This window comes from Chrysemys picta, chromosome 4, assembly GCF_011386835.1.
Source record: "Chrysemys picta bellii isolate R12L10 chromosome 4, ASM1138683v2, whole genome shotgun sequence".
Classification (NCBI taxonomy): Eukaryota; Metazoa; Chordata; order Testudines; family Emydidae; genus Chrysemys; species Chrysemys picta.
In genome coordinates, this window is record NC_088794.1 from 60,014,869 (window position 1) to 60,038,616 (window position 23,748).

A 23,748-nucleotide genomic window follows, 5' to 3' on the forward strand; every position below is an offset into this window, starting at 1 on the left:
AGCAGAGGTTGATGGAGTAATTGTGTGTTATATTCTGTAAATACACAGTAATTTATGGCTATTGTGTAAAAATTACTGCATATAACTAAGACTTTTCTGTTATGTAGATGCTGCCAAGTGGCTTTGACAGCTTTTATTAAATTAAAAGGCAGTGTTGAATTTACTTAAAGAGTAATTTACTGAGAATTTACTGAGGGAGTTAAGTATTCTTCAGTATTGACTATAAGCTGAATATTGATAAGAGCCCAATCCTACTGTCCTTCATGAGGGGAAATCTTAAACTGATTGAGATTTGCCTCAGTAAGTACTACAGAGTAAGATCCATAGTGTATAATTGTAAGTACTTCTATCAGAAAGCATTTTTAATTGCCAACAAACTCAGAAATTGTACATTAATGTCAGACTTCTGCTGATCTGTTTCCCTTGTGAATTCCACAAAGCCGAAGATAAACGTGTGCCGAAATACCTTTATGACATCCAAGAAAGATGCTGAACACCTGGCATTAGAAAGCTATGTCCAGTTAATATTTTTAAATGATTTAGAACATTCTCACATCTTTGTGTGATTTAACAAAGGATGAGGAGTTCTTTCTGTAGCCACAGCTGCTGGAATTTGGAATAACTTAAGAAAATGTTTCTTACCTTGAACACCCTCCATTTCCTGCTTTATTGCCCTGGGGTTTCTATATCAAAAGGGTTGGACGATCAGCAGTTAATGACACTCTTGCTCATTGGAAGCTGTGAATCTAATGGACTGTTGAATATGCAGTGTTGTAGCCATGTTGTTCCCAGGATGATAGAGAGACAAGGCGGGTGAGATGATATCTTTGATTGGACCAACTTCTGTCAGTGAGAGACAAGATTTTAAGCTTCCACAGAGCTCTTCTTCAGCTCTGTCTAAGCTTGAAAGCATGTCTCTCTCTCTCTCTCTCTCTCTCTCTCCAACAGAAGTTGGTCCCATAAAAGGCTGTCGAATAGGCAGATAAAATCAGGAGAGGCTTTTTCAGTTCAGGAAGATAAAACTGAATCTGACTGAATTCAGCATTTCTTCAGGGGAAGACTGTAGAACCAGGTAAACATCAAGGAAATCTGGTGAATCTATTTATGTTCAACCCAGAGTATGACTAAATTTGCAGAAAGCTCAGCTGAGAGCAACCCCCTCAGTGTTGCTGCAAGGCCCTTTACCTGCAATGCAGTGCTATGCATCTGCAGCTAGGTGGTGGAAACAAATCCTTTTTCTCCCTCCCTCTCGCACAAAGCTTTGCTGCTTTCAGGGAGAGCCAGCACTCCACCAGTGAGTGGTGTGTGCACCTCTGCTGCCTGAACAATCTGCTAGCTGATTCTTTTTTAATGGCTCTTTCGAAAACTGTTGGTTCATCTTCAGGGGTATCTCTATCAATGGGAGTCCGTGCTTCGTGCAGGTAGGCTTTTCTTTTGTCTCGCGTGAACTACTGCTCTTCTTAAGGGCTTCATTAGAGGGGGGAAAAGGACTTTTGTGTCCCTAGATGAAGACTTTTGTGGATTCCATGAAAGCTCTCACACTTGCCTTAGGATACTGCAACTTGACGTCATCTTTTCTTCTTCCTTAAAATATTATATGATCATGTGATTGCAGAGGCAAGCTGCAAATCTAGTTAACTCTTGAGATTAATTAGGAGGTAGAGGGAACAAATATAAAAATTCAAATCAGGGTGCCTTTTAGTGTAGCATTGAGCATGATAGTTATAAAAATTATAGTCTCTAAATTCTGCTGAGTAGCTATATATCACCCAAGTGTGGTTTCTTTCGAGGCTTCTTTTAGCATTTTTGCCATATTGACAGCTATCTGCTTCTTACTCCCTCATTTTAAATACAGGCAATGGGGCTCTTGCGCTCTCCAGCAGCCCTATATGCCTCTTTGTAGGCTAGGCTGTCTGGGTGAAGGATGCAGACAGGGTGGATGTTATGAGGTTTTTGTGTGAGAATATTTGGGGGTTTGGTTTGACTGAATTCTTGTTCTCTATTTAGTAGAGAGTTTAATCTTGTTACTTACTTTGACCATATTAATGTCCCCTTTTGATCTGGCCCTGCAGTTGGCATTTTAGAAGTCAGGCTATTATGGGGAGTCTGATGCCTTCTAATGAATTTGAGTAGTAGAGCAAAGATGATTTGGAGGAGAGAATTTTTAATTTTTAAATGCTATTATGAAGATCTGTCTGTCATATGTCCCTAATAATAGGGGAATAATTAACTGTAATGTAGAACTGGCATGTCTTGCAAGACTGAATCTCAGCTGTGGGACAGTGCGAGATGCAAACTATAGGGTGCATCAGACACCAGATGGTCAATAGCCATGACATGTTGGTTCCATTTAGGATGGGGGGCGGGGAGGTTATAAATTTCCAGCAGAATGGCCTGGGTGGTTTCTGATAACTTCCTTGATGCAGGAAGAGCACTGCAAAGTACATCAGTGGTTTTCAAACATTCCGTTGTGGACCACTTAAGATGAATCTTCTTGTGGCCCCACTTTCTTGTCCCTATCCCACACCTTCTCTGAAACAACTATGTAGTACTTAGTTAGATGAAGGGGAAAAAATCTTAGGGCAGTATTGAGGAGACTGACTGTGGTGGGTGTGGCTGCTGGATTTAAATTCCCTATTCTGTCTGCTGTTTTTCCTCTCCCTGGGTGTAAACTGGGTATTAGCACCCAAACCCTTCTCATTACTACAGCTCCCATGGCTCTCATCCATCATAGCACATCTGGATTACTGAAACCTTTTTTCCTCTGGCCTTGAATGTGCAGTCTTGCCCCACTCGGATCCATTCGGAATGCTGCTGCCGAGACAATTTTTCTAGCCTGTTGCTTTGACCATCTCACCCCTCTTTGTATCCCTCCACTGTCTCCCCCTTCTCTAGCACATCAAATATAAGCAACTTGTCTTCACTTTCAAACCTCTTCAAGGCCTATCCTCTTCCGACCCATCATTTATCATTCACTCCATCATCCACTTGCTAAGTTTTCAAACTGGTCCTCGAAAGGAGCAACATCCTTAAAGCCACGTCATTGTTGTTCTTCAAATCCCTCCTTAAAACTCCACTTTGCCATGGCTACAAAAAAAATTGACAACAGGTAGTCTGCTGGTGTGCTGAGACAGCTGACTATCATGCTGACCAATATTGTTTCCTTGTATTCCCCCATATGTCTGTATCCATCTGTGCCTTGTCTTAAGGCAGGACCACCTTTTTGTTCTATGCTTGTATAGCCCCTAGCCCGGTGGGCTCCTGATCCATAGGGAGTATTGCTAGGTGCTATGATAATACAAATAACACAGCCCTAGCCACACCATGTTCCTTTGCAGTTTGGTTCTGTTCGCTTGTATTTACTATCTGGCCTAGTTTTGGGGTAGCATACGAACTTGTTCCCTCTCTAATTTTCACCAAATAAAGTGACAGACTTCAGGGTGCAGAGAACTGCTTGGGTTTTTTCCATTTATTTTTAGCTTACAGTTGTGAACTAGGCCAGACTACAGTATTGGAAATCATTGCTGTTTGAATACAGATGCATGCATCACTGTAGTGTGGTAATCTCCTGGAAATGTTCATGTGGTACAGTTCAGGACCAGTGATCTGCATGACTTGTCAAGTGCTGAATTCTTAAAGCACAAGGCCTCATGATGCCCTAAAATACAGAAGACCAACTGTCAGATTCTCTGGAGAACAGCAATACTGATAAGTTACATAAGTCTTAATAGGCTGCTAAGATTAATTGCCTTGTTCAGCTTATAAAAAAGGGTTGAAATCCTTATGAGTAGTGCAGCATATGCATGGGAAAGGGTTAAGTGAAACTTACCTTCGCATCCCATGGCCTTCCATTAAAACCAAACCGATCACTTGTGCAAATGTAAATTGTATAGTGTGCTCCATGCTGTCATAAGGTGACTAATGTGACTCTTATAGTTCAGTTCTGAACAGCTAAAACTGCAGTCCACATCTAATACTGTATTGACTAACGTAACCAGCACTTCCCTCAGGCTTAGTCTACGCTCCAGAGTTAGGTCAACATAAGGCAACTTACGTCGACATAATTATGTTAGTGCACATATTACAGCCTTGCTCCTGCTGACGTAAGTGCCCTACTACACCGGCATAAAATTCCACCTCCAGGAGAGGCTTATGTCGTAATTAGGGCAAGATAATATCCTGTAGAAACTGTTACTTACATCAGCTGTTGGCTGTCATTCTTGTTAATTTCACTGCTCCATCCTGGAGTGAGGAGCCAGGTGTGCTTTCAGCCCTCCACACCGCCCCTCTTAAGCTGGTGGAAGCGCTCCTGGTGAGGATGTGCACCTCTGGCAAAAGGAGGGTAGTGTGGACGTGAACCACTGCGGTGCTTGTAAGTTGACCTAACATTTCTAGTGTAGACATGCCCTCAGTAATCATTGGGTTTTTTGAGCAACGTGGGAATAGAATTTTAAGCAAGGTGGATGGGAGGCATCAATTATTAACTTATGAAAACACTAGTTGTAATACAGTAGAACTTTAACTAACTAATTCATACTGACTAGAAGTTTCAGTGTAAATGACTGGATCTTGTCTTAGTATGTCATGCTATAAAGAAAAGATGCGTTGATATATTTTGTCAACTGTAGTTTTGTTTTATACTTCACTTCTAAAAATGCAGTCTTAGTGATGGTATATATCTATTACTACAGTGTTTGTACAGTGCCCAGCACAACGGGGCACCGTTCTTGGTTAGCCCCTTAGTTACTACCATAATAAACTTGATTGATAGAGACTGCATACTTTCTCGTGCATTATATAAGATTGGTAGGATAACTTTGTGAAGGAGATTGATTAGCTCTGTAAGGTTTTATGTCTAATAAATGTATTTTTCTGTTTGCTTTAAAACAGACGAAAGGCTTTCCTTTTTTCAGGACTTTCACGGTCTGTTACTAATGGCACAGTTAATGCAACTGATAAAGCACCTATTCTCTGCATTTCCCAGTACTTTATTACAATGGGATGATGACCTTCCTGCAGCCCTCAGTTAATAAGCATAAACTGAACACTGACAGCTAGCAACTAATGGAGAAGTGGGGAGAAAATGTTACTCTGGACCAGTTTCCATGGTTCCTTTGAGTATTTCTGGATTTAGAAGGTATCATCCCTTAAAGGGACATTAATAGCTAGTTTCAATATGTGGCTTTGAAACTGTCATACTCAAATTTTAACTTAATGTTTTTGGGGCTGTAAACACCCCCCTACAGCATTGGAAACCAAAATATTGTGCTGATGCATGAGAACCAGAAAGTGACACTGACCAACTTAACTTTGTGGTTCCTGCAGTCAACCTAGTACAGTATATATGGTGAAAAGCTAACTAGGCTCTGAAATTTTCATCTATAGACATCTCAGTTGTTAGTAAGAGAAAAGAGGGATCTTTTAAATGTCTCTCATCTTCTGTATTGGAGTACAAAAGGCACAGGTTTTAAAATGGCAACCCCTTAATTCTTAAAGAGCAAGTTTTTAATTCCTCTTTCCTTGCAAGATATCTTTTCGACTCCTAAAGTCTAACTGGTTTATACCAACCCCTCCTCAAAGCAGATGGTGAAAGTCTGCTTCACTGAGAAGGGACTGCAGTATCCAAGCAATGTCACTGAATCCTCTTAATCGGGGACGGTTTCATGTAATGGGCATGACATCAGTCTTAAACTAATTAACGTTTTTTACTCATTTATGGTCCTCAGATTCAATATAAATAGTGCTTTAAAATATAAATTGCTAAAAAACCTCACTGACTTGAAATCTTTAGTGTGAAAAGAGACTGGAAGAACTCCTGAGGTCAGTAACTTATCTCAGTGGGATCAGCTGGGTTTTAACTCATTGTAAAAATTGTGCACGCTTCTTGTTCGGACTATAAAAAATGCCTCTAGAGAACAGTCAGTTGCGTTTCTCAGATATGAAGAGGAAAGAGCTGCTGTTTATATGCCACCTGGCATTTCTAACCTGGGAGTAAAAGCCTTTAAATGTGAGAGTAGGTTTTCTGAAGGCCACTTACTACTGTTCTCTTATCCCCTCTCCAATTCTTCCTGTTGAATTGAAACCTAATGTGTCTACACCTTTATGTTCATACCCTCTCAGACCTGAAACTCAACATCGAGGCCCTGCTACTCATTCAGAGAATGATCTCCCTGAACAAGAGGAGGAAATCCTGGGATCAGATGATGATGAACAGGAGGATCCAAATGATTACTGTAAAGGTGAGAGGTTGCCTCTTTAGACTCTTGCTAAATACAGTTTGGTGGCATTGTCTCCCCTGCGGGCATTAAGACTGTGGTCAATTACAGACTTATATCAGTATAACTGTCGCTCAGGGGTGTGAAAAATCCACACCCCACGAGTGACATAATTATACTGATCTAACCCCCAGGTGTAAACAGTGCTATGTCGGCAAGAGAGCTTCTCCCGTTGACATAACTACCGTGGAAGTGGATTAGCTACACCAACGAGAGAAGCTGTCCTCCAGTAGGCAGAGGCGTATCTTCACTTAAGCACTACAGCTGCGCTGATGCAGTTAGTGTAGACCCTGCCCCTTGTCTCCTAAGAGGTATGCACAGCGAGCGAGAGAGAGAGAGACTGTATTTCCTTGGTGGATAAAGAGAATCTGTCAGAATGGAAAGCAACTTGTGACTACTGTGATGTGGATATTAGAATTGTTGGTTGATAAGATTCTTAAACCTTTCTACTCTTGTTCGTGAGGTCTCCCATCACTCAGGAAGAGGTTCCTTTTGACTACCAAACCAAGCCAGGATCTGCTTGAAATTTTACCTCTAAGATGTGGGGATAAGTTTGGTCCTCACTGTACTGTCTGTGTTAACTTGCATCCTTTGCAATCTGATCATTGGGACACTTGACAAACCCATTACCCATCTGCCTCGAAGAGGAAAGAATTAGCGGCGCTCTCCTTGGAAGGTGCATTTGTCAGCTGTGGAAGGGAGAAGAGTCTAGATTCTGAGACTTTAATCTCTGCTTATGGCCGCATTTTTTGGAGTCACATTAAGATGGTAAAGCCATGCAGCTGCACCTACCTATTCTATTCTATTCTATTCTATTCTATTCTATTCTTTTTTTTTTTTTAAGGTCATCTGAAAGGCTCTTTACCTGTCAAGATCTGAGCTGAGGGTTCTGCTTTTAATGCATCATTTAAGGATGTCATCTGTGCTCAGATTATTCACACAAACAAATTTATGGGTATATTTTCTAAGACAGCACACTTAGGTGTCCAGCTCTCTTTGACTTTCAATGGGAATTAGGCACCTACCTCCTATTTTTGCCTTTGAGAACCCCTCTAGGCTCTGCAGCCCTCTAACATGCCTGTAACATACCAAAGATTCTCTCTCACAACTGGTAGCATCAGTTCACAGGCTTTCGAAACCATGCTGTAAGGATGGCTGTGCCCGCTGCTTTTGTGATAATCTGCACTGGTGAAGTGCTAATGTAGACCGCAAACACTCACCTAGCAACTGATTCACAGCATTTGGTTTTCCCGGTGCAATCCCTGAACGCTACTGCCCACTCTTCAGTGATAACTTGTCTTTGACAGCTCAAGACACTGACTCTGTCTTCTGTCAAGATGGCTACATGAAAACAGCCCAGATCAACAAAACACAAATATAACAAAAAAGCAGTTTCTCATTTTGAGAACTCTCTTGTTTTGTTTTTTCCCCTGTTCCCTTCCCTTGGTATTCTCCTGAAAAGATAAGAGGAAATGCATGCACATTTCTGAAAATAGAATGGAGTCAGTTATGCCCACCATACTTGTGCAAGTAAACCCACTTCTCTATCATGCTCACCTTGCAGAGCTCCTCTGGCGTAATTAAGGGAATGGGAAGAACTCTGACCTACACAGAGAGACCCAGAGCATTCCTGTCATTGGATCCTGAGGGAAACACATGAAAAACTTTATTCAGCTACAAAGTAAAATAAAAACAAAATGAAAGGAAAAAAACTATCAAAGAAATGAATGAAAGGAATAAAATAAACTTTTTCCCTCCCTGTAGCATATTCTGGACCTCTGGGCCCACAGCTCTTTGTGCAGGTCATAACCATTCAATGCAGGCAGTGGGGGAGGGGGGGAAGCAAAAAAGGGAACAAGTGTTAAGTTTACACTGTAGACAGTAGGTATTATATACTTTGTCCACAGGGCTGTCCCTGACATTTTGGAATGGGTGTAGTATCTCTGCTCTCTGCGAGCTGAGGGGTGAAAACATTCTCCATAGGCTCTACAGCACCAGCAGGGAGGGCTATGTATAGACACTGTATACGCTTAAAACAAATACATGGGATAGGTGTACTGCCCTGGGTCCATCACAGTAGTGCAAATTACAGTGGAGCACTTATCAACAGAATGTGCAGGAAAGTGTGTTGCTTTTGGTGGTGGTGGCACAAACGGTAGCAAGAGAGAGCCCTGGATGAGTTTTGCCAGATAAATAACAGTAGAAACATTGACAAACTGTTATTAAATAGACTTAGTTACAAACACCTGTCTTAAAAGGAATGTTAAGATTGAAAAGTCACGCTTTCAAAAGTTAGGAAATGCCAGAAATAAGGTTGTCCATGCAACATTAATTCAGCCCCCTTGTGCATGTGTATTGTGACAGTCTTGAATTATGATCACTTTTTTCACATGCCCATGTCTCATTCAGTACACGGGATTGGATGTTGCTCACTGTATGGATAGTTATTGAATATTTTGTCTTACCTTACTATTCAGCGGTGTCTGTATCTTATTTACTGCACACCCTTCAGACCCTGTCTTGAATACGGAATTTATTAATTTCCTTGTGGGCTTTTTAATGACGCTCATCACCATAGAATGAGTGTTTCCAAATAATTTATCATCACAGCGCCTTTGAGATAAGATGGTGGTATCCCCATATTACGGATGAGGAACTGAGGCACAGAGATTAAGGCCAAAAGTATCCGCTAATATGAGTGCCTAATTTGAGACCACTAGGGTCTGTTTTTTTCCCCCAGAGTGCTTAGGGGGGTTATAGCACTTGATCTATTTAGAATAGATCTCCATTGCCTTCAGTTGCAGCAGAGAGTGCTCAGCACTTCTGCAGCTCAAGCCCCAGGTATCTAATTGTGTACTCAGAAAATGAAGAACAAATTAATAGCCACTCATGAGAGATCTCATTTTAAGTGACTTGCCCAGTATGTTATTGCAACCTTATGGCAGAAGCAGAGAGAGAATTCACTTCTCCTAAGTGGCATTCAAATTCCTTAACTATGCTTTCCCTTCCTGCAGTCTCCTGCCTCCTTCACAACACTTACTCCCATTCTGCAGCAAAATGAGATAGGGATTCTATAGACAGCAGTCTCATTCACTACACAGTTGTGATTTAATCCCTGAGCAACATCCATTTTGTGCATTGAATGAGGCTGAGATTTTGTGGGGAAAAAATAGTATGAAGTGAGTATTCACCCATGAAAGCTTATGCTCCAAAACGTCTGTTAGTCTATAAGATGCCACAGGACTCTTTGACACTTTTATGTGATCATGTTACTAAAGACTCTCAGTGCATACGCATATGGGTCCAAAGAAATGTTGCACAGGAAATCTTAATTATAGCATTTTCTAAATTCTTAGTACTTGATTTAATGTTCTTTTAACACAGGAAAGTGCATAAAAACATCATTTTGAAAAGGAGCTGGACTCCTACATGGGTCATGAGAATGGTTTGATCCTTTAGATCCACAGCACAGACTTCTGCCACTTTAGCTAATGGAGTAGCTGATAGCAGTAGCAGGCTGTCATCTTTGTGGATCAGCCACTAGAGGGAGATGAAATGTACTCTTTTCCAGGGGGTTTCCACAGATACTTGTCATCGGCAGGTATGTTAGACTCTGGAATCCAGGGTTCAATTCCAAGTTCTATAAGGTTGTGTGTTGTAATGGTTACAGAGACCCCTCTGCCCCTGTCCCCTCCAGCCACCTTTAGTTTCCCTGTCCCTGGCTTTTCATCCCTCTGCATATTTCAGTGATGCTACTTTCTTCTCCATGCTGTCCGGACACCAGGAGGGGGGACATTGGGAATACAGGAGAGACAATATCCCTGCTCTCCATTCTGGTGTCTGATGCCGCAGCTCCCTCTAGCAATCAAGAGAAGCAATTTTGGGAAAGTTCTACTCAAGCCTGGGATGAATCATGCTCATTTTGCTGGTGCGGATAGTACATGTGCAGTCCAGCCCACACAGGAGCTGTGTTGGGATGGCTCATGCTCAGTGCATCTGAAACCTTCAGGGAAATTAGCTGCTGAACTCTTAACACATCTCTGCTCAGCATCTGTAAACAGTTTTCAGAGGCTTATAGTTTGGTCCAATTTAGGGATTTTTTTCCCCATGGGGGTAGGAAAAGATTCATCCCTGACACCAGCATGATCTCCTTCTTTGCCTATAAAAGCACCTTCATACTAAAGCATTATAGGTCAACTTTAATTAGAGCATATTTATTTTCATATAAACTTAGTGGGTTTTTTACAAAATGCCAAGGAGGAAACAGTGAGGCTACTCTAGCAGCATTCACACGGTGAAAACACGCATGTGCCCATTACATTTAACTAGCCTATCAAAATGTGTTGAGTGAATTTTTCCTAAGCCTTGGTTCGTGCTCCACCTGTCTGTTCTTTGACATCCATATGATGGTTTGAACTGATAACTTCCCATTTACTTCTTCCAGGTGGTTATCATCTTGTGAAAATAGGAGATCTATTCAATGGGCGATACCATGTGATCCGGAAACTAGGATGGGGGCACTTTTCCACGGTGTGGCTATCTTGGGACATTCAGTAAGGTTTTTGTTCTTTTGCTGGCATTTCTGCCAAGAATCCAGAGTAGATGATCTTTGCACAGATAAGACTAGCATACTTCTCTTATGATCTTACATGTGCTGTGCGTACAATGTCAGAAAAGATGATTGCGTTAGCATGTGCACAGGTATTAACATTTATATTGCATGCATGTATGTAGAAAGAATGCTTGTGTGTTCAGCTGTTTCTGTTCCAGCACTTCAGGCCAGCCAAAGTATAGTTTGCCTTAAATGTATAAGGCAAGGAAAACGAACTGGGTTTTGTAAGAGCCCTACAGACAGTTTTCACATGAGTGAATTGGAGCTTATCTTCCTGTGTTATTAAAGAAACAATCCATAATAACCGGGTCTTGCATGCGAGTGAATTAAGAGAATTTAGGAGACCACTTATCACTAACTTGCTATGTCTGTGTTTAAGAGGGAAAAGGTTTGTGGCGATGAAAGTAGTGAAGAGTGCTGAGCACTACACAGAAACAGCACTGGATGAAATCAAACTGCTGAAATCGGTGAGTGCCTGAAGGCAGAAAGCTCTGTTCAGCTTTGTCCATTTTCAGAGTTAATACCCCACTCAGTTTGGAAAATGGATCCTGTACTCAGGGATCATCTCTTGGTTCCACAGTACATGGGAGGGTTGTGTTACAGACAAATCTGGTGGGTCCTATTTTTGTTGGATCCATAAAGGGGTAAAAGTATGCAAAGCTGACAGATTTATTTAAGGAACACAGTCCAGGTTTTAGCCTCTTTTACGTGGTGCTACTTTATCTCCTCCATGGGACCTGGTCATAACCAATATTCATGGTAGTCCCTGATGGTCATACAATAATTGAAACTCTGTGCCTCATAATCTCCACTTTGCACCTCCCAGAGCTGGTGTCTTTGCTTTTCATTTAAGTTTTATTGGGCAGATGATAAAATATTAATGTTATGTGCTGTTTAATGGATTGTAGGGAAGGTTGGAGGAGGATCTGCACCATTCTGGGATCCACTAGCACTGCTTAACACCGCTCCTACTTTTCCCCTTTCCTGAGGGCCCCTGAGGAGAGGGGAAAACATGTTACACACCCAGTGATGTCTAGCCCAGGAATTTTATGAAATGATTTATCTCGTGTTCCTTATCTTCCTCCACACAGGTCCGCAACACTGACCCCAATGATCCAAATAGAGAGATGGTGGTTCAGTTATTAGATGACTTCAAGATCTCAGGAGTGAATGGCTCCCGTATCCTTTTATAGAACAAATGACAGAGCGCAGAATTGAATGAGTGTGGTAGTTTCCTGTGCAGCTCTCTTGCCAGTGGGAGGTGAACAATGTCCATGCAGCTGTTTTACTCTCCAAAGCAAATCTCCAATAAAACAGTCCTCTCCCAGTGGGCCTTATAGCTCCCTGCAGAGGATAGGCCTAGAATAATCCATCACCATGTATGGTGTGAAGGACAGTGTTGCTGAGTCATGATTTAATATGCAAGACAGCATGACTGCGCTTGATTAGAGCTGAATGGCACAGTATCTTGGGGTTTTCTTCTTTCATCCTTGACCAGGCCACATGCAGCCTTTTATTAAAATCCCTGACTTAAAAAAAAAAAAAAAAAAGCATTGCACAATATCAGACTTATCTGCTGGTGCTGAGTGCAAACTATATAATTATTGCTTATAATTTAGCAGCATAGGTGAGCTTCTAACTAAGAGGGTCTGCTTTGGTAGCTTTACAGGCCTAATATCGTTTCTAAAGCGCAACCTTATGACCTGCTTGGGAACTGGGAACTCTTAATATTGGATTGTCAAAGATCCTGTGTATGTTTGTATATCAAGAACAAAGGCAGACTCTCGAGTGTTCTTTGTGACATGAAGCACTTTACTGGGGTTCTCCATAAAGTGTGTTCTAGACTTCTGGCCCCAGAACTTTCCTTTGTAGCCTATACCCCTCCTTTGCGGAATGAGTGACTCATTTACTTCACTGGGAGTCAGTAGTATATTGCAGAGGGAGAATCTGACCCTAAACGGTAAGCTTTCTAATGTTTATATTTAAAGGAAAACGCAGGACAGTGCTATGAATAAAGTCCAACTCTGCTGCTTAGCTGCAGTGGGAAAGGATATTCTCTAGAGAGCACAAAATCAGAGCAGCTCAGTCCATTGCTGCAAAGAAAGTGATGGAAATATTCCTGTTAATCTTTTCTTAGGTAAAAAGAAGAGTCTTAGAGTCTAATTTTGACTTGATGCAGCTCCTTCAATGTTGCTTTAAATACAGGCAAGAAGAATGCATATACACGCTACCTAGGAGATGAAGAAAAATATCATTAACTTTAAGAGCTAGGCTTTTGAACAGCAAATTCTTAATATTGCACCTGTCTCAGAAGTGGCCTCATCAGTTTACACCATTTTTACCTATGATACACAAACAGTATTGAAGTTCGGGCCCGTGAAAAGTGAAAGTAGCTTTAGAAAAAAGGCTGGAAGAGAAATAACGTGGCTTGATCTGTGGATTGAGAATTCAGTTCCTTGGTCAGAGTTCATAAAGAGATCTGGGGTGAGAGCCAAGATCATTTGGGAATTTGTCTGCTCAGCTAGGCAGTGTGTTTAAATGCTAGCAGCAGTTCAGACATAGCCCATTGTACAGATGGCCTCTTCCCAGAATTTGGTATTATTGCTATACCACCATTGCTCCAAACTAGCTGCATTCTTAGTTATTTTAAGTTTTATGTTGCAACTAACAGTGCCGGTCATTGTTTTCTCTCACATTTGCTGCTCCAAATACCTAGACAGCTACCTGTGCTGGGAAGGAAAGGAAGTTGGTAGGAGCTGCAACATCAGGTGGCAGAGGCGGTTCCTTAGACAGTGCTGAAAATAAATTTAACCCCAAGAATCCTGGGGGCTCCTTGGGTCAGGATGTCCCTCTTTCTCCTTGACCCTACTGCAGATATCTGTATGGTGTTTGAAGTTCTAGGGCATCATCTCCTGAAGTGGATCATCAAGTCAAATTACCAGGGCCTTCCACTCCCCTGTGTCAAAAGAATCATCCAACAGGCACGTTACAGCTCTCACTGAATTAATACCCTGACCCCAGTGAGAACTGTTTTGTGACTATAATTGCTTTTCCATCAAATGCAGGGAATGAGACTTGAAGACAAATTCATAGTGGTACATGTTCTCATAAAATAACTAAAATAAGTGGTTTCAGTGGTCAGTACCTGCATTCTGTTTAGCTGAGGAGGTCTGCTTTGAACAGTGAATGTGCGTAACATAAATTCCTATATGCTAGCTATAACCATTTAAACTTAATAGCACAAAACTGGCTATCTTGGCTTTTCACCCGCTCTTCCCCTCCAAATCTTGTTGCCCCTGGGTGGAAGGTAAGTCCCCTCCCCTTTCCCACAATGAGTAGTTCCCTTTATAGTTTTATAAGCTCACTCTGCACTGACTGCAGCACTTGTTTATGGGGGAGAAGGAGGACCATATACACTTCGCCTTACCCTTGTAAATAACTAAGAGGGAAATGTTTCTGGGGGGTCAGATGGGAGAGAGAAGGCTTAAGGATTAATTCCCTTGAATTTTAATACTCTAAGTACCTGTAGGTTGAGGAATAGAGGCAAAGATAGCATTTTATTATAATTGCCTAGTTAAAGTTGTATGCAAACTTCCTTTTAACTCCGTAGTAACCATACTCCTGGATAATAGCCCTGAGGTTTAACTTAAAAGAACTTCCTGTTTGTTTGTTACCTAGATAGCTATAGAAAATGATTATTTTCTCACCCTTTCACATCCGGTTTGCTCATTGTGTGCATCTCTTGAATATCTATTTTCTTCTCTCCTATGTGCAGGTTCTTCAGGGTCTGGATTACTTGCACACAAAGTGTCGGATCATCCATACAGATATTAAACCCGAGAACATTCTGCTGTGTGTAAATGAACAGTACATCCGGAGACTGGCTGCGGAAGCAACAGAATGGCAGAGATCTGGGGCACCCCCTCCTTCTGGCTCTGCAGGTGCCTTTTCTATGGAAAACTTGCAGAGTCCAAAGAGATTGTAATTGATCTGACAAGGGAAAATTCTCTAGTTCTTGTCTCAGCATTGTGAAGCAAAGGAACAGCATTGCAAATCATTTCTATAAAGCCAGTCGTAAAGTGCAGTACTAGTCATGTGTTCCCACAAGACGCTTACCAATGTAAAAACAGCGTACATGATCATTAACATCTGCTTTTAATGTTGGTCTGACATATATTAGGTGGTAAAATAGTCATTTGTAAAGCATTCTCAGTCTCCTACAGAAAGCACTATATAAATGTCAAGTGTTATTTTCTTAAGCGCCGTTTTGAGTGCATGTGGTAGGTCAGTGCTTGGATGTGTTATATAAAAGCTTACCTCCTTGAGTGCTTTATAAAGTGGAAAATTCCTTTCCTTATACAATTCTGTGGATGTATTTTGGCAAACTCTCTTGATGAAATGACATGAGCACTACCCATTTACCATCTTGCAGGGCAGGCCTGAAAGGAGATTAAACCTATAGAAGTGGTTTCCCTGTTGTGTGAATGCAATATCTAGTTTATGGCATAGGCCAGGCTTCATTCTTGTTTGAAGTCTCCACATACATTCTCAACACTCCTCCTTGGCATTTTGATATGTGCCAGTGCACAGTCCCCAGGAACTGTTGGTTGCTGGCAGTCTCTACGATATGCAAAGTGCAGCCTCTGACTGAGGCCAACACAGTACAGCGTGGGCTGGCTAGGTGAATATGCTCCCTCACAGTTTTGGTATTCTGACTGCCAAGGTCCCAGTTGACATCTTGGCTTAAGCAAGGTGCACAACGCATGAAGCAAATATCCTGTCATGCTGTTACATACTTTACATCCCCTTTTTCTGTCACCAGTTAAGTGAGTCTGCTGTCCAGTCTGGTTAATTGAAGCTTGACTCAGCTAACAGAAATGTTCTGCAGTATATTCTTTCTGGCAGGCTGCTGCTATCCCTCTTTTGAGAATTGAGGCTTTCAGAATTGGAGGATGCACTTGAGTTTTGTTACTAGTCCATATAGAAATAAGACACTGATGTATTCCCTATATACCTAGGGAGAGAAGGAAGCAATCACTGTTTGTTCTTTTCGGTACAGCTTTACATTTCAACAGTACCTGGTATCCACAGGGAAACAAAGTGGGCTCTATGGAAGATGTTCCTGGCTTTCAATCATTCCTTTTTATTTTTGCTCATGTGATACTTTTACTGCAGTGTGATTGCAATCTGTAATACAAGCATGCTAACTTATTTCTTTTTCTCTTCCAGTGAGTACTGCACCCCAGCCCAAACCAGTAAGTATGGTAACTTTTTTCTTCCTTTATAAGCCAGTGTAAATGTGTGCTGTCTACATACATTCAGATGTACAGCTTGTTTAGAATTGTTCTGTGCTTTTGTTCTATAATACGCTAAGTGATAGGGAATCCTACTTTGAGACCCAAATAGAAGAACTAGAAGTGTGAACAAGTTCAATGTATGGCTGTTTACTGAACACACTGAACGTTTAAATTCTTGTGTTACAGGTACAGCTAGTCACAGAATGATGTCCAATAACAGTAGTTGTGCAGTACCAGATTCCCAAGATAACTAGCATTTTCCAGAGTTCAGTGCTCTTAGAGCATCATCAATCATTAACTATGGTTAATGAGGCGGTGTGCTATTAAAGTGGTCCAAGTGGGGGTGGAGCTCTTAAAAATCAAAGTGATCTTCAGTAATGTCAGCTATTTTGCAGATTTGAATCTGTTCCATGTACCGTGACAAAGCTGTTGCTATCTAATGGGCATTTGGCCTGTGAGAGAGAGAGTGCATCATCAGAGTACACATCTCAAAAATGCCACCAGGCTTGACACCTGTCATGGCATTCCCAGTGGATGGTCCCAGGATTGCCTGGATTATGGAGACGGAACTCCTTTTCCTCCTATGAGGATGGATTTCTCTGATCAGGGCTGAAGCCCATTAGCTTGGCAGTAGGTGAAGGCCTTCCCAGCTGTGGGATCTGTTCTGTGGGTGAGACAGGACTTTTCAGTCTTCAGGGTTGTCAGGTGAAGACTTCACACAAGCTCTGAAAGAATTCACTAAAAACTAAAACCTGACTGTAGCTTGGGGTTTTATTGGAATAAATACCAAGCCAGATGTGTGTGAGTTGTCTGCCATTTCCCTGCAGGCTGACAAAATGTCAAAGAATAAGAAAAAAAAATTGAAGAAAAAGCAGAAACGGCAGGCGGAACTACTGGAGAAGCGAATGCAGGAGATAGAGGAGATGGAGAAGGAGGCAAGCCCTGTACAAACACAGCCTGAAGAGCAGGAAGAAGCTCGGAACCCTCTTGAGATGCTCTTAAAAGAGAGCCCACCTGATGAAGGGGTACCAGGAAAGCTGGGTATGGATCCGGAATATCACATGGGCGTGTGCGTTTAAACAGAGCACAGTAACGTTCCTTCAACCACACTGTTAAAATTGCAGTGTACATCTCTGCAGCATGTGGTGATCAGGCCTTGAATCCTGGCCACTGATCTGCAATTGAATTGCCACTGCATTCCACTAACACTGTATCCATGCTATGGATAGTAATCTACATTGCAAGCGCTGTAGCATAGACACTTACAGTGACAGAAGGCATTTTTCTGTCTCCTAGTAAATCCACCCCATCCCAAGACTGTAACGAGATCAGTACAGGAATTCTTCCATTGACCTAGCTGTGTCAAAAATGGGGGTTAGGTCAACCTAACTACGCCACATGGCGCATAACATTTTGCACAGCCCTGAGCGATGTAGCTAGGTTTACCTAAGGTTTTAGGTGCAGACCAGGCAGAGGCAATTCCACCATAACTATGTCAGTGCCGCCATGCCAGTATAATTCTATAGCGTAGACACAGTCAACGCTGACAGAAGGGGTTTTTCCATCAGTGTACAAACACCACCTCCCCAAAGAACGTTCGCTGTGCCGACCTGACCCATATTGTAGCTATGTCAGCCAAAGAACACTTCCGTTTACATAGCGACGTCAGTCAGGAGTTAGGTTGTTTTGGTTTTTTTTCACACCACTGACCGACGTGGCTATGTTCACCTAACTTAAGTGTAGACCAAGCCTGCGTCTGGTAAAAGTGGATTAAAGAAGCATTGCATTCAGCTGTTCTGTGCAAATGTGCTAGTTTTTTGGGCTTACTTAAGGTCTTGCTATAGCTGTTACTCAGTCCATGTGTTATCTTTCCCTGTCCCTTAAGAATCTTCTGATTCTTTTTCTTTTCCCTTTCCTTAGATGAAGTTGCCCATGTACAAGAGCAAACTATCCTAATGGAAGGCAGCATGGAAAAATGCATACCAGAAATCAACTGCAACGGCGTGGTACAAATGACTGCCTTCTCAGACTCCAGCAACCAAGGGTCTGGGAGGCTTGAGGAGGACCTTCATAATGCCAATGACTGTGATGAGCACCCTCTGGCACAGGAAGAGGACGGCTTCCATAGCTGTAATTACAGCCAGCGTAACGGAGACTCAGAGAACAGGTCGCGAGAAGTAATGTCGGACTCATGCGTGCCCTTAATTTCTGAGGTGCTAGATTCCATGGTATATCAGCCAACTTCAAGTGAAGAGCAATCGTTCAGTGAGCAGGAGATCAGCCAGTTGCAAGAGAGTATACGTGCAGAGATACCCTCAGAGGATGAGAATGAGAATAATGGCCCATCTGAGAACAAAGGTACCAGAGGACCCTTGTGCAAGAGAGAAACCCTTTTAGGAGAGCTGTCCTTTGGAGTCTGTAATGTGGCATTAATAGGGGGCTTTATATTGGCTGACCCGACTTTGCCTGAGGACATATTTGAGCCCTGTCCTGACAGCACTCTCCACTCTGATCTACCTTTGGGGATTCCACTGTTGCAACCTTGGGTTGACAGGCAGTTATGCCTTTTGATATGCTGGATTCCAGAGTGTGTAAACTGCTACCCTGCACTCTCATCGGATTCATTCTGTCCTTCCCTGCTTTAAAAAGCACCCAGTGACTTTTTTTCCCCGAGTATGTTTATCATAGTCATGCCTTAAATGGGAACATTCTCTCTGCTTCCTCACTCTCGTTCAGATATCTTTCTTGTTTTTAAATATCCGTACATAAAACCATATTGTACATAAAGAATTGAGTAAGCGTGCAGGGTTACAGTTTACACACTCTGGAATCCGTGACAGCACAGGCACCACTGCCTGTTCAACCCAAAGTTGCATCAGATACCCTATATTCTGTCAGTCCAGTTCAGGTATGTAGAAAAGCTTGTAGTGACATCTCAGATTTTGCCGTCACAGGGCCCAAAATTAACTTTCCTTGCAAAGAATAGCGTGGCGTTATTTTTCTAGCATAAGGTCCTTAAGTAATATTCCCTTCCAGAACGATAAATGCATTTCAACAAAAGTGCAAGTGGGGAGGGATAGTTTTGCTAAACTTGTAAGGAGGAAAGACTTTGTCTGTTATAGGGCTATAACAACAGAGATAACATACTATAAAACTAGTTTGTTGGCAGATTCTATATAATGGAGAAACAAAATTCTTTAGAGACATACCCAAAGGTTTTGTGGGCTAAAACCCACTTCATCTGATGAAGTGGGTTTTAGCCCACGAAAGCTTATGCCCAGATAAATTTATTAGTCTCTAAGGTGCCACAAGTACTCCTCGTTCTTTTTGCTGATACAGACTAACAGTTACCGCTCTGAAACCTATATCCAAAGGTGTGACTTGGTATAATTTAAATCACATAGGTCCCTCAATTAAACCATTGCTCCTTTGAGTCAGGGTCAAGTCAAAAATCTCAACCCAAAATAGGAAACTGAGAACAATCCTTGAACTTCTCTACTAAATTATCTTGTAGCATTACCCCATTAAAATGCTACCAGGGAAATGTAAGTGAATGTAAGAGCTAAAAAAGAAATTTAACAAAGTATCAAAACTCTGCCTGTTCTGAGTCTATTGATGCCTCTCTGGATTACTAGACACACATCATTTCTCAGAACTGCCTTTCCCAGTGCATTTAGGAATCCTTACTAGATGTAGTTTAATTACTTTTTTTTCTCATTTTATTTCTCCAGTATATCCATCTTGGCTTGTTCTAGCCATACACTTTAAACTTTGCAGCCGTTGGCATTGCTGCTGTGGGAAGTGGTGCTGCCATCCTTGGAATGTAACCCTTGTAACTTGAAAGAAGACTTCCTTAGGTTGAGGCTCTTTTAGATATTATCAGAACCTACCAGTGCTGCAGGAAGCATTCTAAATTCTGCTGGTGTCAGCACTGTCAAAGAGCCAGTCTTAATGAAAAACTGTTTTGTTTTGTTTTGTTTTTTTTAAAGCCAAGCTAGCAGAGCTCAGAGAAACAGCCATCTTCCTGCACTTGCACATGCTCTGTTATGCTAGTATTTCAGTGTCTTTATTGTGCAATACAGGGGGAGGAGCTTTTGCACATGTGTATACTGGGCAGAATAAATTAATTAGATCAATTTACTATCTTAATGCCCTTCTGGGGGTGCCTGTGGTGTTAACAGATGTTGACTAGAGTTGATGGCTAGTAGCTAGACTGGGGGATAGTTCTGATCATTGACCTGTATCCTTCCTACATAGAATGATGCCTGTGGGGTTTGGGTGGCAGATGGTGGCCCTGTCCATGTGGATTTAATCAGCTGTTGTGCATATTGCATTTAGGAAAATCCACTGCTGGGAATTTTCTCCTTAATCCCCTTGAGCCCAGGAATGCAGATAAGCTCAAAGTGAAGATAGCTGACCTAGGAAATGCCTGCTGGGTGGTAAGTGTAAACCTTTCAGTGTTGAGTGACCAAAGCTACTAATCTGTTTCCAGTTGACTGGGGGTGGGGGGCTGAAGAAGACAATCTCTATTATTTACTTAAAAATAAAAGGTGAAAAATGTCTACAGCTCACCTGCAATGTCATGAGGGATAACTTAATCCTTGTATTAAGTTTTTAGACAGTCCTCCTGATGTTCCTCTACTGTGCCTTGTTGCAGCTAGTTTTGCAGCCTGTCAAATCATAAAGTCCCTGAGGGAACCATTTCATTTGTGATTCCTGAGCATGTAAGATAAACTGTAAATAGTTTTGGCCTTTAAAGGCGGTACTGTAGGGCTTCTAAATTTGTTTGAAATCTCAAGCAGGAAAGAACATCTATTTAAATTATTTTTAATATCAAAACAGTTTGGAACTGTCTTTACTCCCTTGAAAAGTTCTAAGTTCAGAATCCTCTGTTTTGAATTGCAACTGCTGATGAGGCAATAGCCTAGAAGAGCTTTGCTGCTCTGCTTTAGGTAGGTGCTGCCACACACCCTCTAGTAAGGGAGAAGGTTGGACTTCTGAAGTAACTAACAACTGCTTCTCAGTAGTGATTAAAATAAAAATGTATCTGTCTGGATATATTAATGTAGGTAATTAGCTTTGTTTACAAAAGCTTTGTCATTCACCTTAACTTCGCATTATCATGATTTAGTGTCAACTTGAATCCTCGATCCACTAGCATCAGCACACAAACTGATAGCTGTGCAATACATCCCATTTTTAAACACGGTTCCTAATGTTTAGGCTGCATGTCTTCATGTCTGACAGAAGCTGTCGGTGTCTGAGAGGCATAAAATAGGTTACCTGTCACAAGTCACTTGGTAACATTCACCACAATTTTGTAGTTCAACGTTTAAACTGGCATTCTCCCCTCCTGCTGCTACTGTTTGCCGTCATCTGAATTGTCAAGCTATTTTGTCTAAGTAAAAGTGCCCCTGGTTAGGGCATTTTAATCATTTGTTGAAATTTAAGAAACTGTTTAATTGAGATGTAAAAACCAGTCTGTCATGGTTCATCTGCAAGATATCTCTGTAAATAGCACCTCTCTGGTCTTAGTTGAAGGAATCTCTTCCTTTAGAGATTTCAACCAGTTAATAAAGCACCCTTTTATTTATTTATTTATTTAGCACAAGCACTTCACTGAGGACATTCAGACAAGGCAGTACCGGTCCCTGGAGGTGCTGATAGGATCTGGGTATAACACCCCTGCTGATATTTGGAGCACAGCCTGTATGGTGAGTTTGGTCATGCAGGGTGGACCCTCAACATTCAGTAGCTGAAGAGAATTCTTGGAACTTCCAGCATGCTGTGTATTTTGTGGACCACAGAATCATTTTTGCTGGCTCCAGCAAAAATAGCCAGGGCTTAAAGCAAAGCATCCAGCCAGTTTCTAGGGTTGGTAAATCCCATGTGCCCATACCTCAGGCAAACCTTCTTAAACCACCTCGGAGCGGTGCTGCTTATGCAACTCTGCTTCTGTTTATGTTGTGCACAGCATAGTTGTTGCCCTTTGGAAGCCAGCATCCTGTAGCTGTGATAGACAAAGGCATGTTGCAGATACTGCCTCTAATTTGTGATTATGCTGCATGACATACAAACATATATGCATAATTCTGGAAGACAACCTAGCGTTTTCTCTCCCCACGCTAGCTTTACAGCTGCCTTTCTCAGCCTCAAAGTTTCTCTAATGCATCTGGCTTTAACGATCAATATTTTATATATTTGAGACTCTCATACATGCCAAGTCTTGTTATGAATTGTCTCATGTTCTGTGAGTAAGGTTGAGGTGACAAAAAGGCTGTTCTTATGATGACTGGCGAATGTTATAGCACTTGTCTTTTTAAAAAACAAAAAAACACACAACTTTGGTGAGGTCTAGCTACTGACTACAAATGTCTCCTTGATCTTTTTCGCTCCCTTCGGTATTTTATTTTTATTCAGAGCTTGTTTTTGATTGGTAAGCTTAGCAAATACAATTTCATGAGCTCATCCCTGCTTCTGCAAAGCAAGCTGTGCTTCTGATGAATGAGGCAGAACAAAATGCAATGCGTTTGTTCCCTGTACGGTACTTGTGGTCAATAAAACAACACAGATGTGACTCAGAGTTCCTAACTTGATAGTCTCTAGCTATAATGGCACTTTAAAGAATATTTTTTTCTTCTCTTCTTCATCGGTATCTACTTTTTTATTTGCTTATCTTACATTGACCAGGCACTATGCGATTTTGGTTGGTATCTGATTTCATTCCTCATGGGGACACTGATGTGACATCTCTAGAGAGAACTCCCCTGTTGTATTTTCAACATGCTATTTAAAACTAAAGGTTTATAGACAAGTCCCCATGTTCTGTGCAGCACATTAGACCTAAATGTGGCAGGAACCTCAGAATTTGCAGAAGTACCGTTCTAAATTTTCCCTATACAGCCCACAACCTGAGCCAGTTCAGTATGGTGTCTCATTTGTTTTGATTTCTATTTTACACTGCCTTCAGATTTCAGACTTTCAGTGTATTGTAAATTCTTGTACTGAGGCATAATACATGACACACAGTTGAAGAGAAGCTGGAGACTGAGACAGTTTGCTAAGGGGACTTTAGGGTCTTTGCAATTGAGAGAACATCTGAAGCAGTTTGAGGTTGTGGGATGAGCTCTTTTAAAGCAGTTGTTGATGTGTTAAATTATCATATTCCAGATTTAACACCCAATTTTAGTTCAGTAAGCCTATTGTTTTAGGCTTTCTGCCAGCTCAGGAAGAAAATAGTTTACACTTTGTTCGCTTTTGGGCATCTTTACAGCCATCAGAACTACAAGCTTATTTTATTTGTAAATAAAAGCTAAGATGGCAGAGCACAGTCTGTGGCAAGAGAGGATTCTGCAGCATGTTCCATAATCAGAGTATAGAGGGCCCTTAGTACAGTTATCTAAAGACCCTAAATAAGTTTAAGATATGAACACTATAGAAAATGCAGCTTCATTCTGAATCAGCAAAAATCTGCAGCACATCGAAAATCTAAAGTTTGGAGGCAGCGTAAAACAAATATAATTTGTGATCAGGACAGCCAAGAAACACTGTCGTGCCCTGGCTC

At 41.6% G+C, this 23,748-nt stretch overlaps 1 protein-coding gene across 2 annotated transcripts in view; it reads left to right on the forward strand.

Annotated features, from left to right (window-relative positions):
* The window catches only part of SRPK1 (SRSF protein kinase 1), a 47,524-nt gene that overhangs the window by 16,038 nt on the left and 7,738 nt on the right, over positions 1 to 23,748 (forward strand). For both annotated transcript variants that reach the window (XR_010600538.1, XM_005311649.5), the window contains exons 3-13: positions 6,121 to 6,239; positions 10,720 to 10,828; positions 11,267 to 11,354; positions 11,979 to 12,066; positions 13,762 to 13,868; positions 14,663 to 14,828; positions 16,117 to 16,142; positions 17,012 to 17,225; positions 18,105 to 18,542; positions 20,523 to 20,623; positions 21,791 to 21,898. Coding sequence is in view for 1 of the 2 variants with exons in the window: in XM_005311649.5 (XP_005311706.2) it covers positions 6,121 to 6,239; positions 10,720 to 10,828; positions 11,267 to 11,354; positions 11,979 to 12,066; positions 13,762 to 13,868; positions 14,663 to 14,828; positions 16,117 to 16,142; positions 17,012 to 17,225; positions 18,105 to 18,542; positions 20,523 to 20,623; positions 21,791 to 21,898 (1,564 nt within the window). In the remaining variant the exon portion in view is untranslated. The remainder of the gene's footprint in view (positions 1 to 6,120; positions 6,240 to 10,719; positions 10,829 to 11,266; positions 11,355 to 11,978; positions 12,067 to 13,761; positions 13,869 to 14,662; positions 14,829 to 16,116; positions 16,143 to 17,011; positions 17,226 to 18,104; positions 18,543 to 20,522; positions 20,624 to 21,790; positions 21,899 to 23,748) is intronic.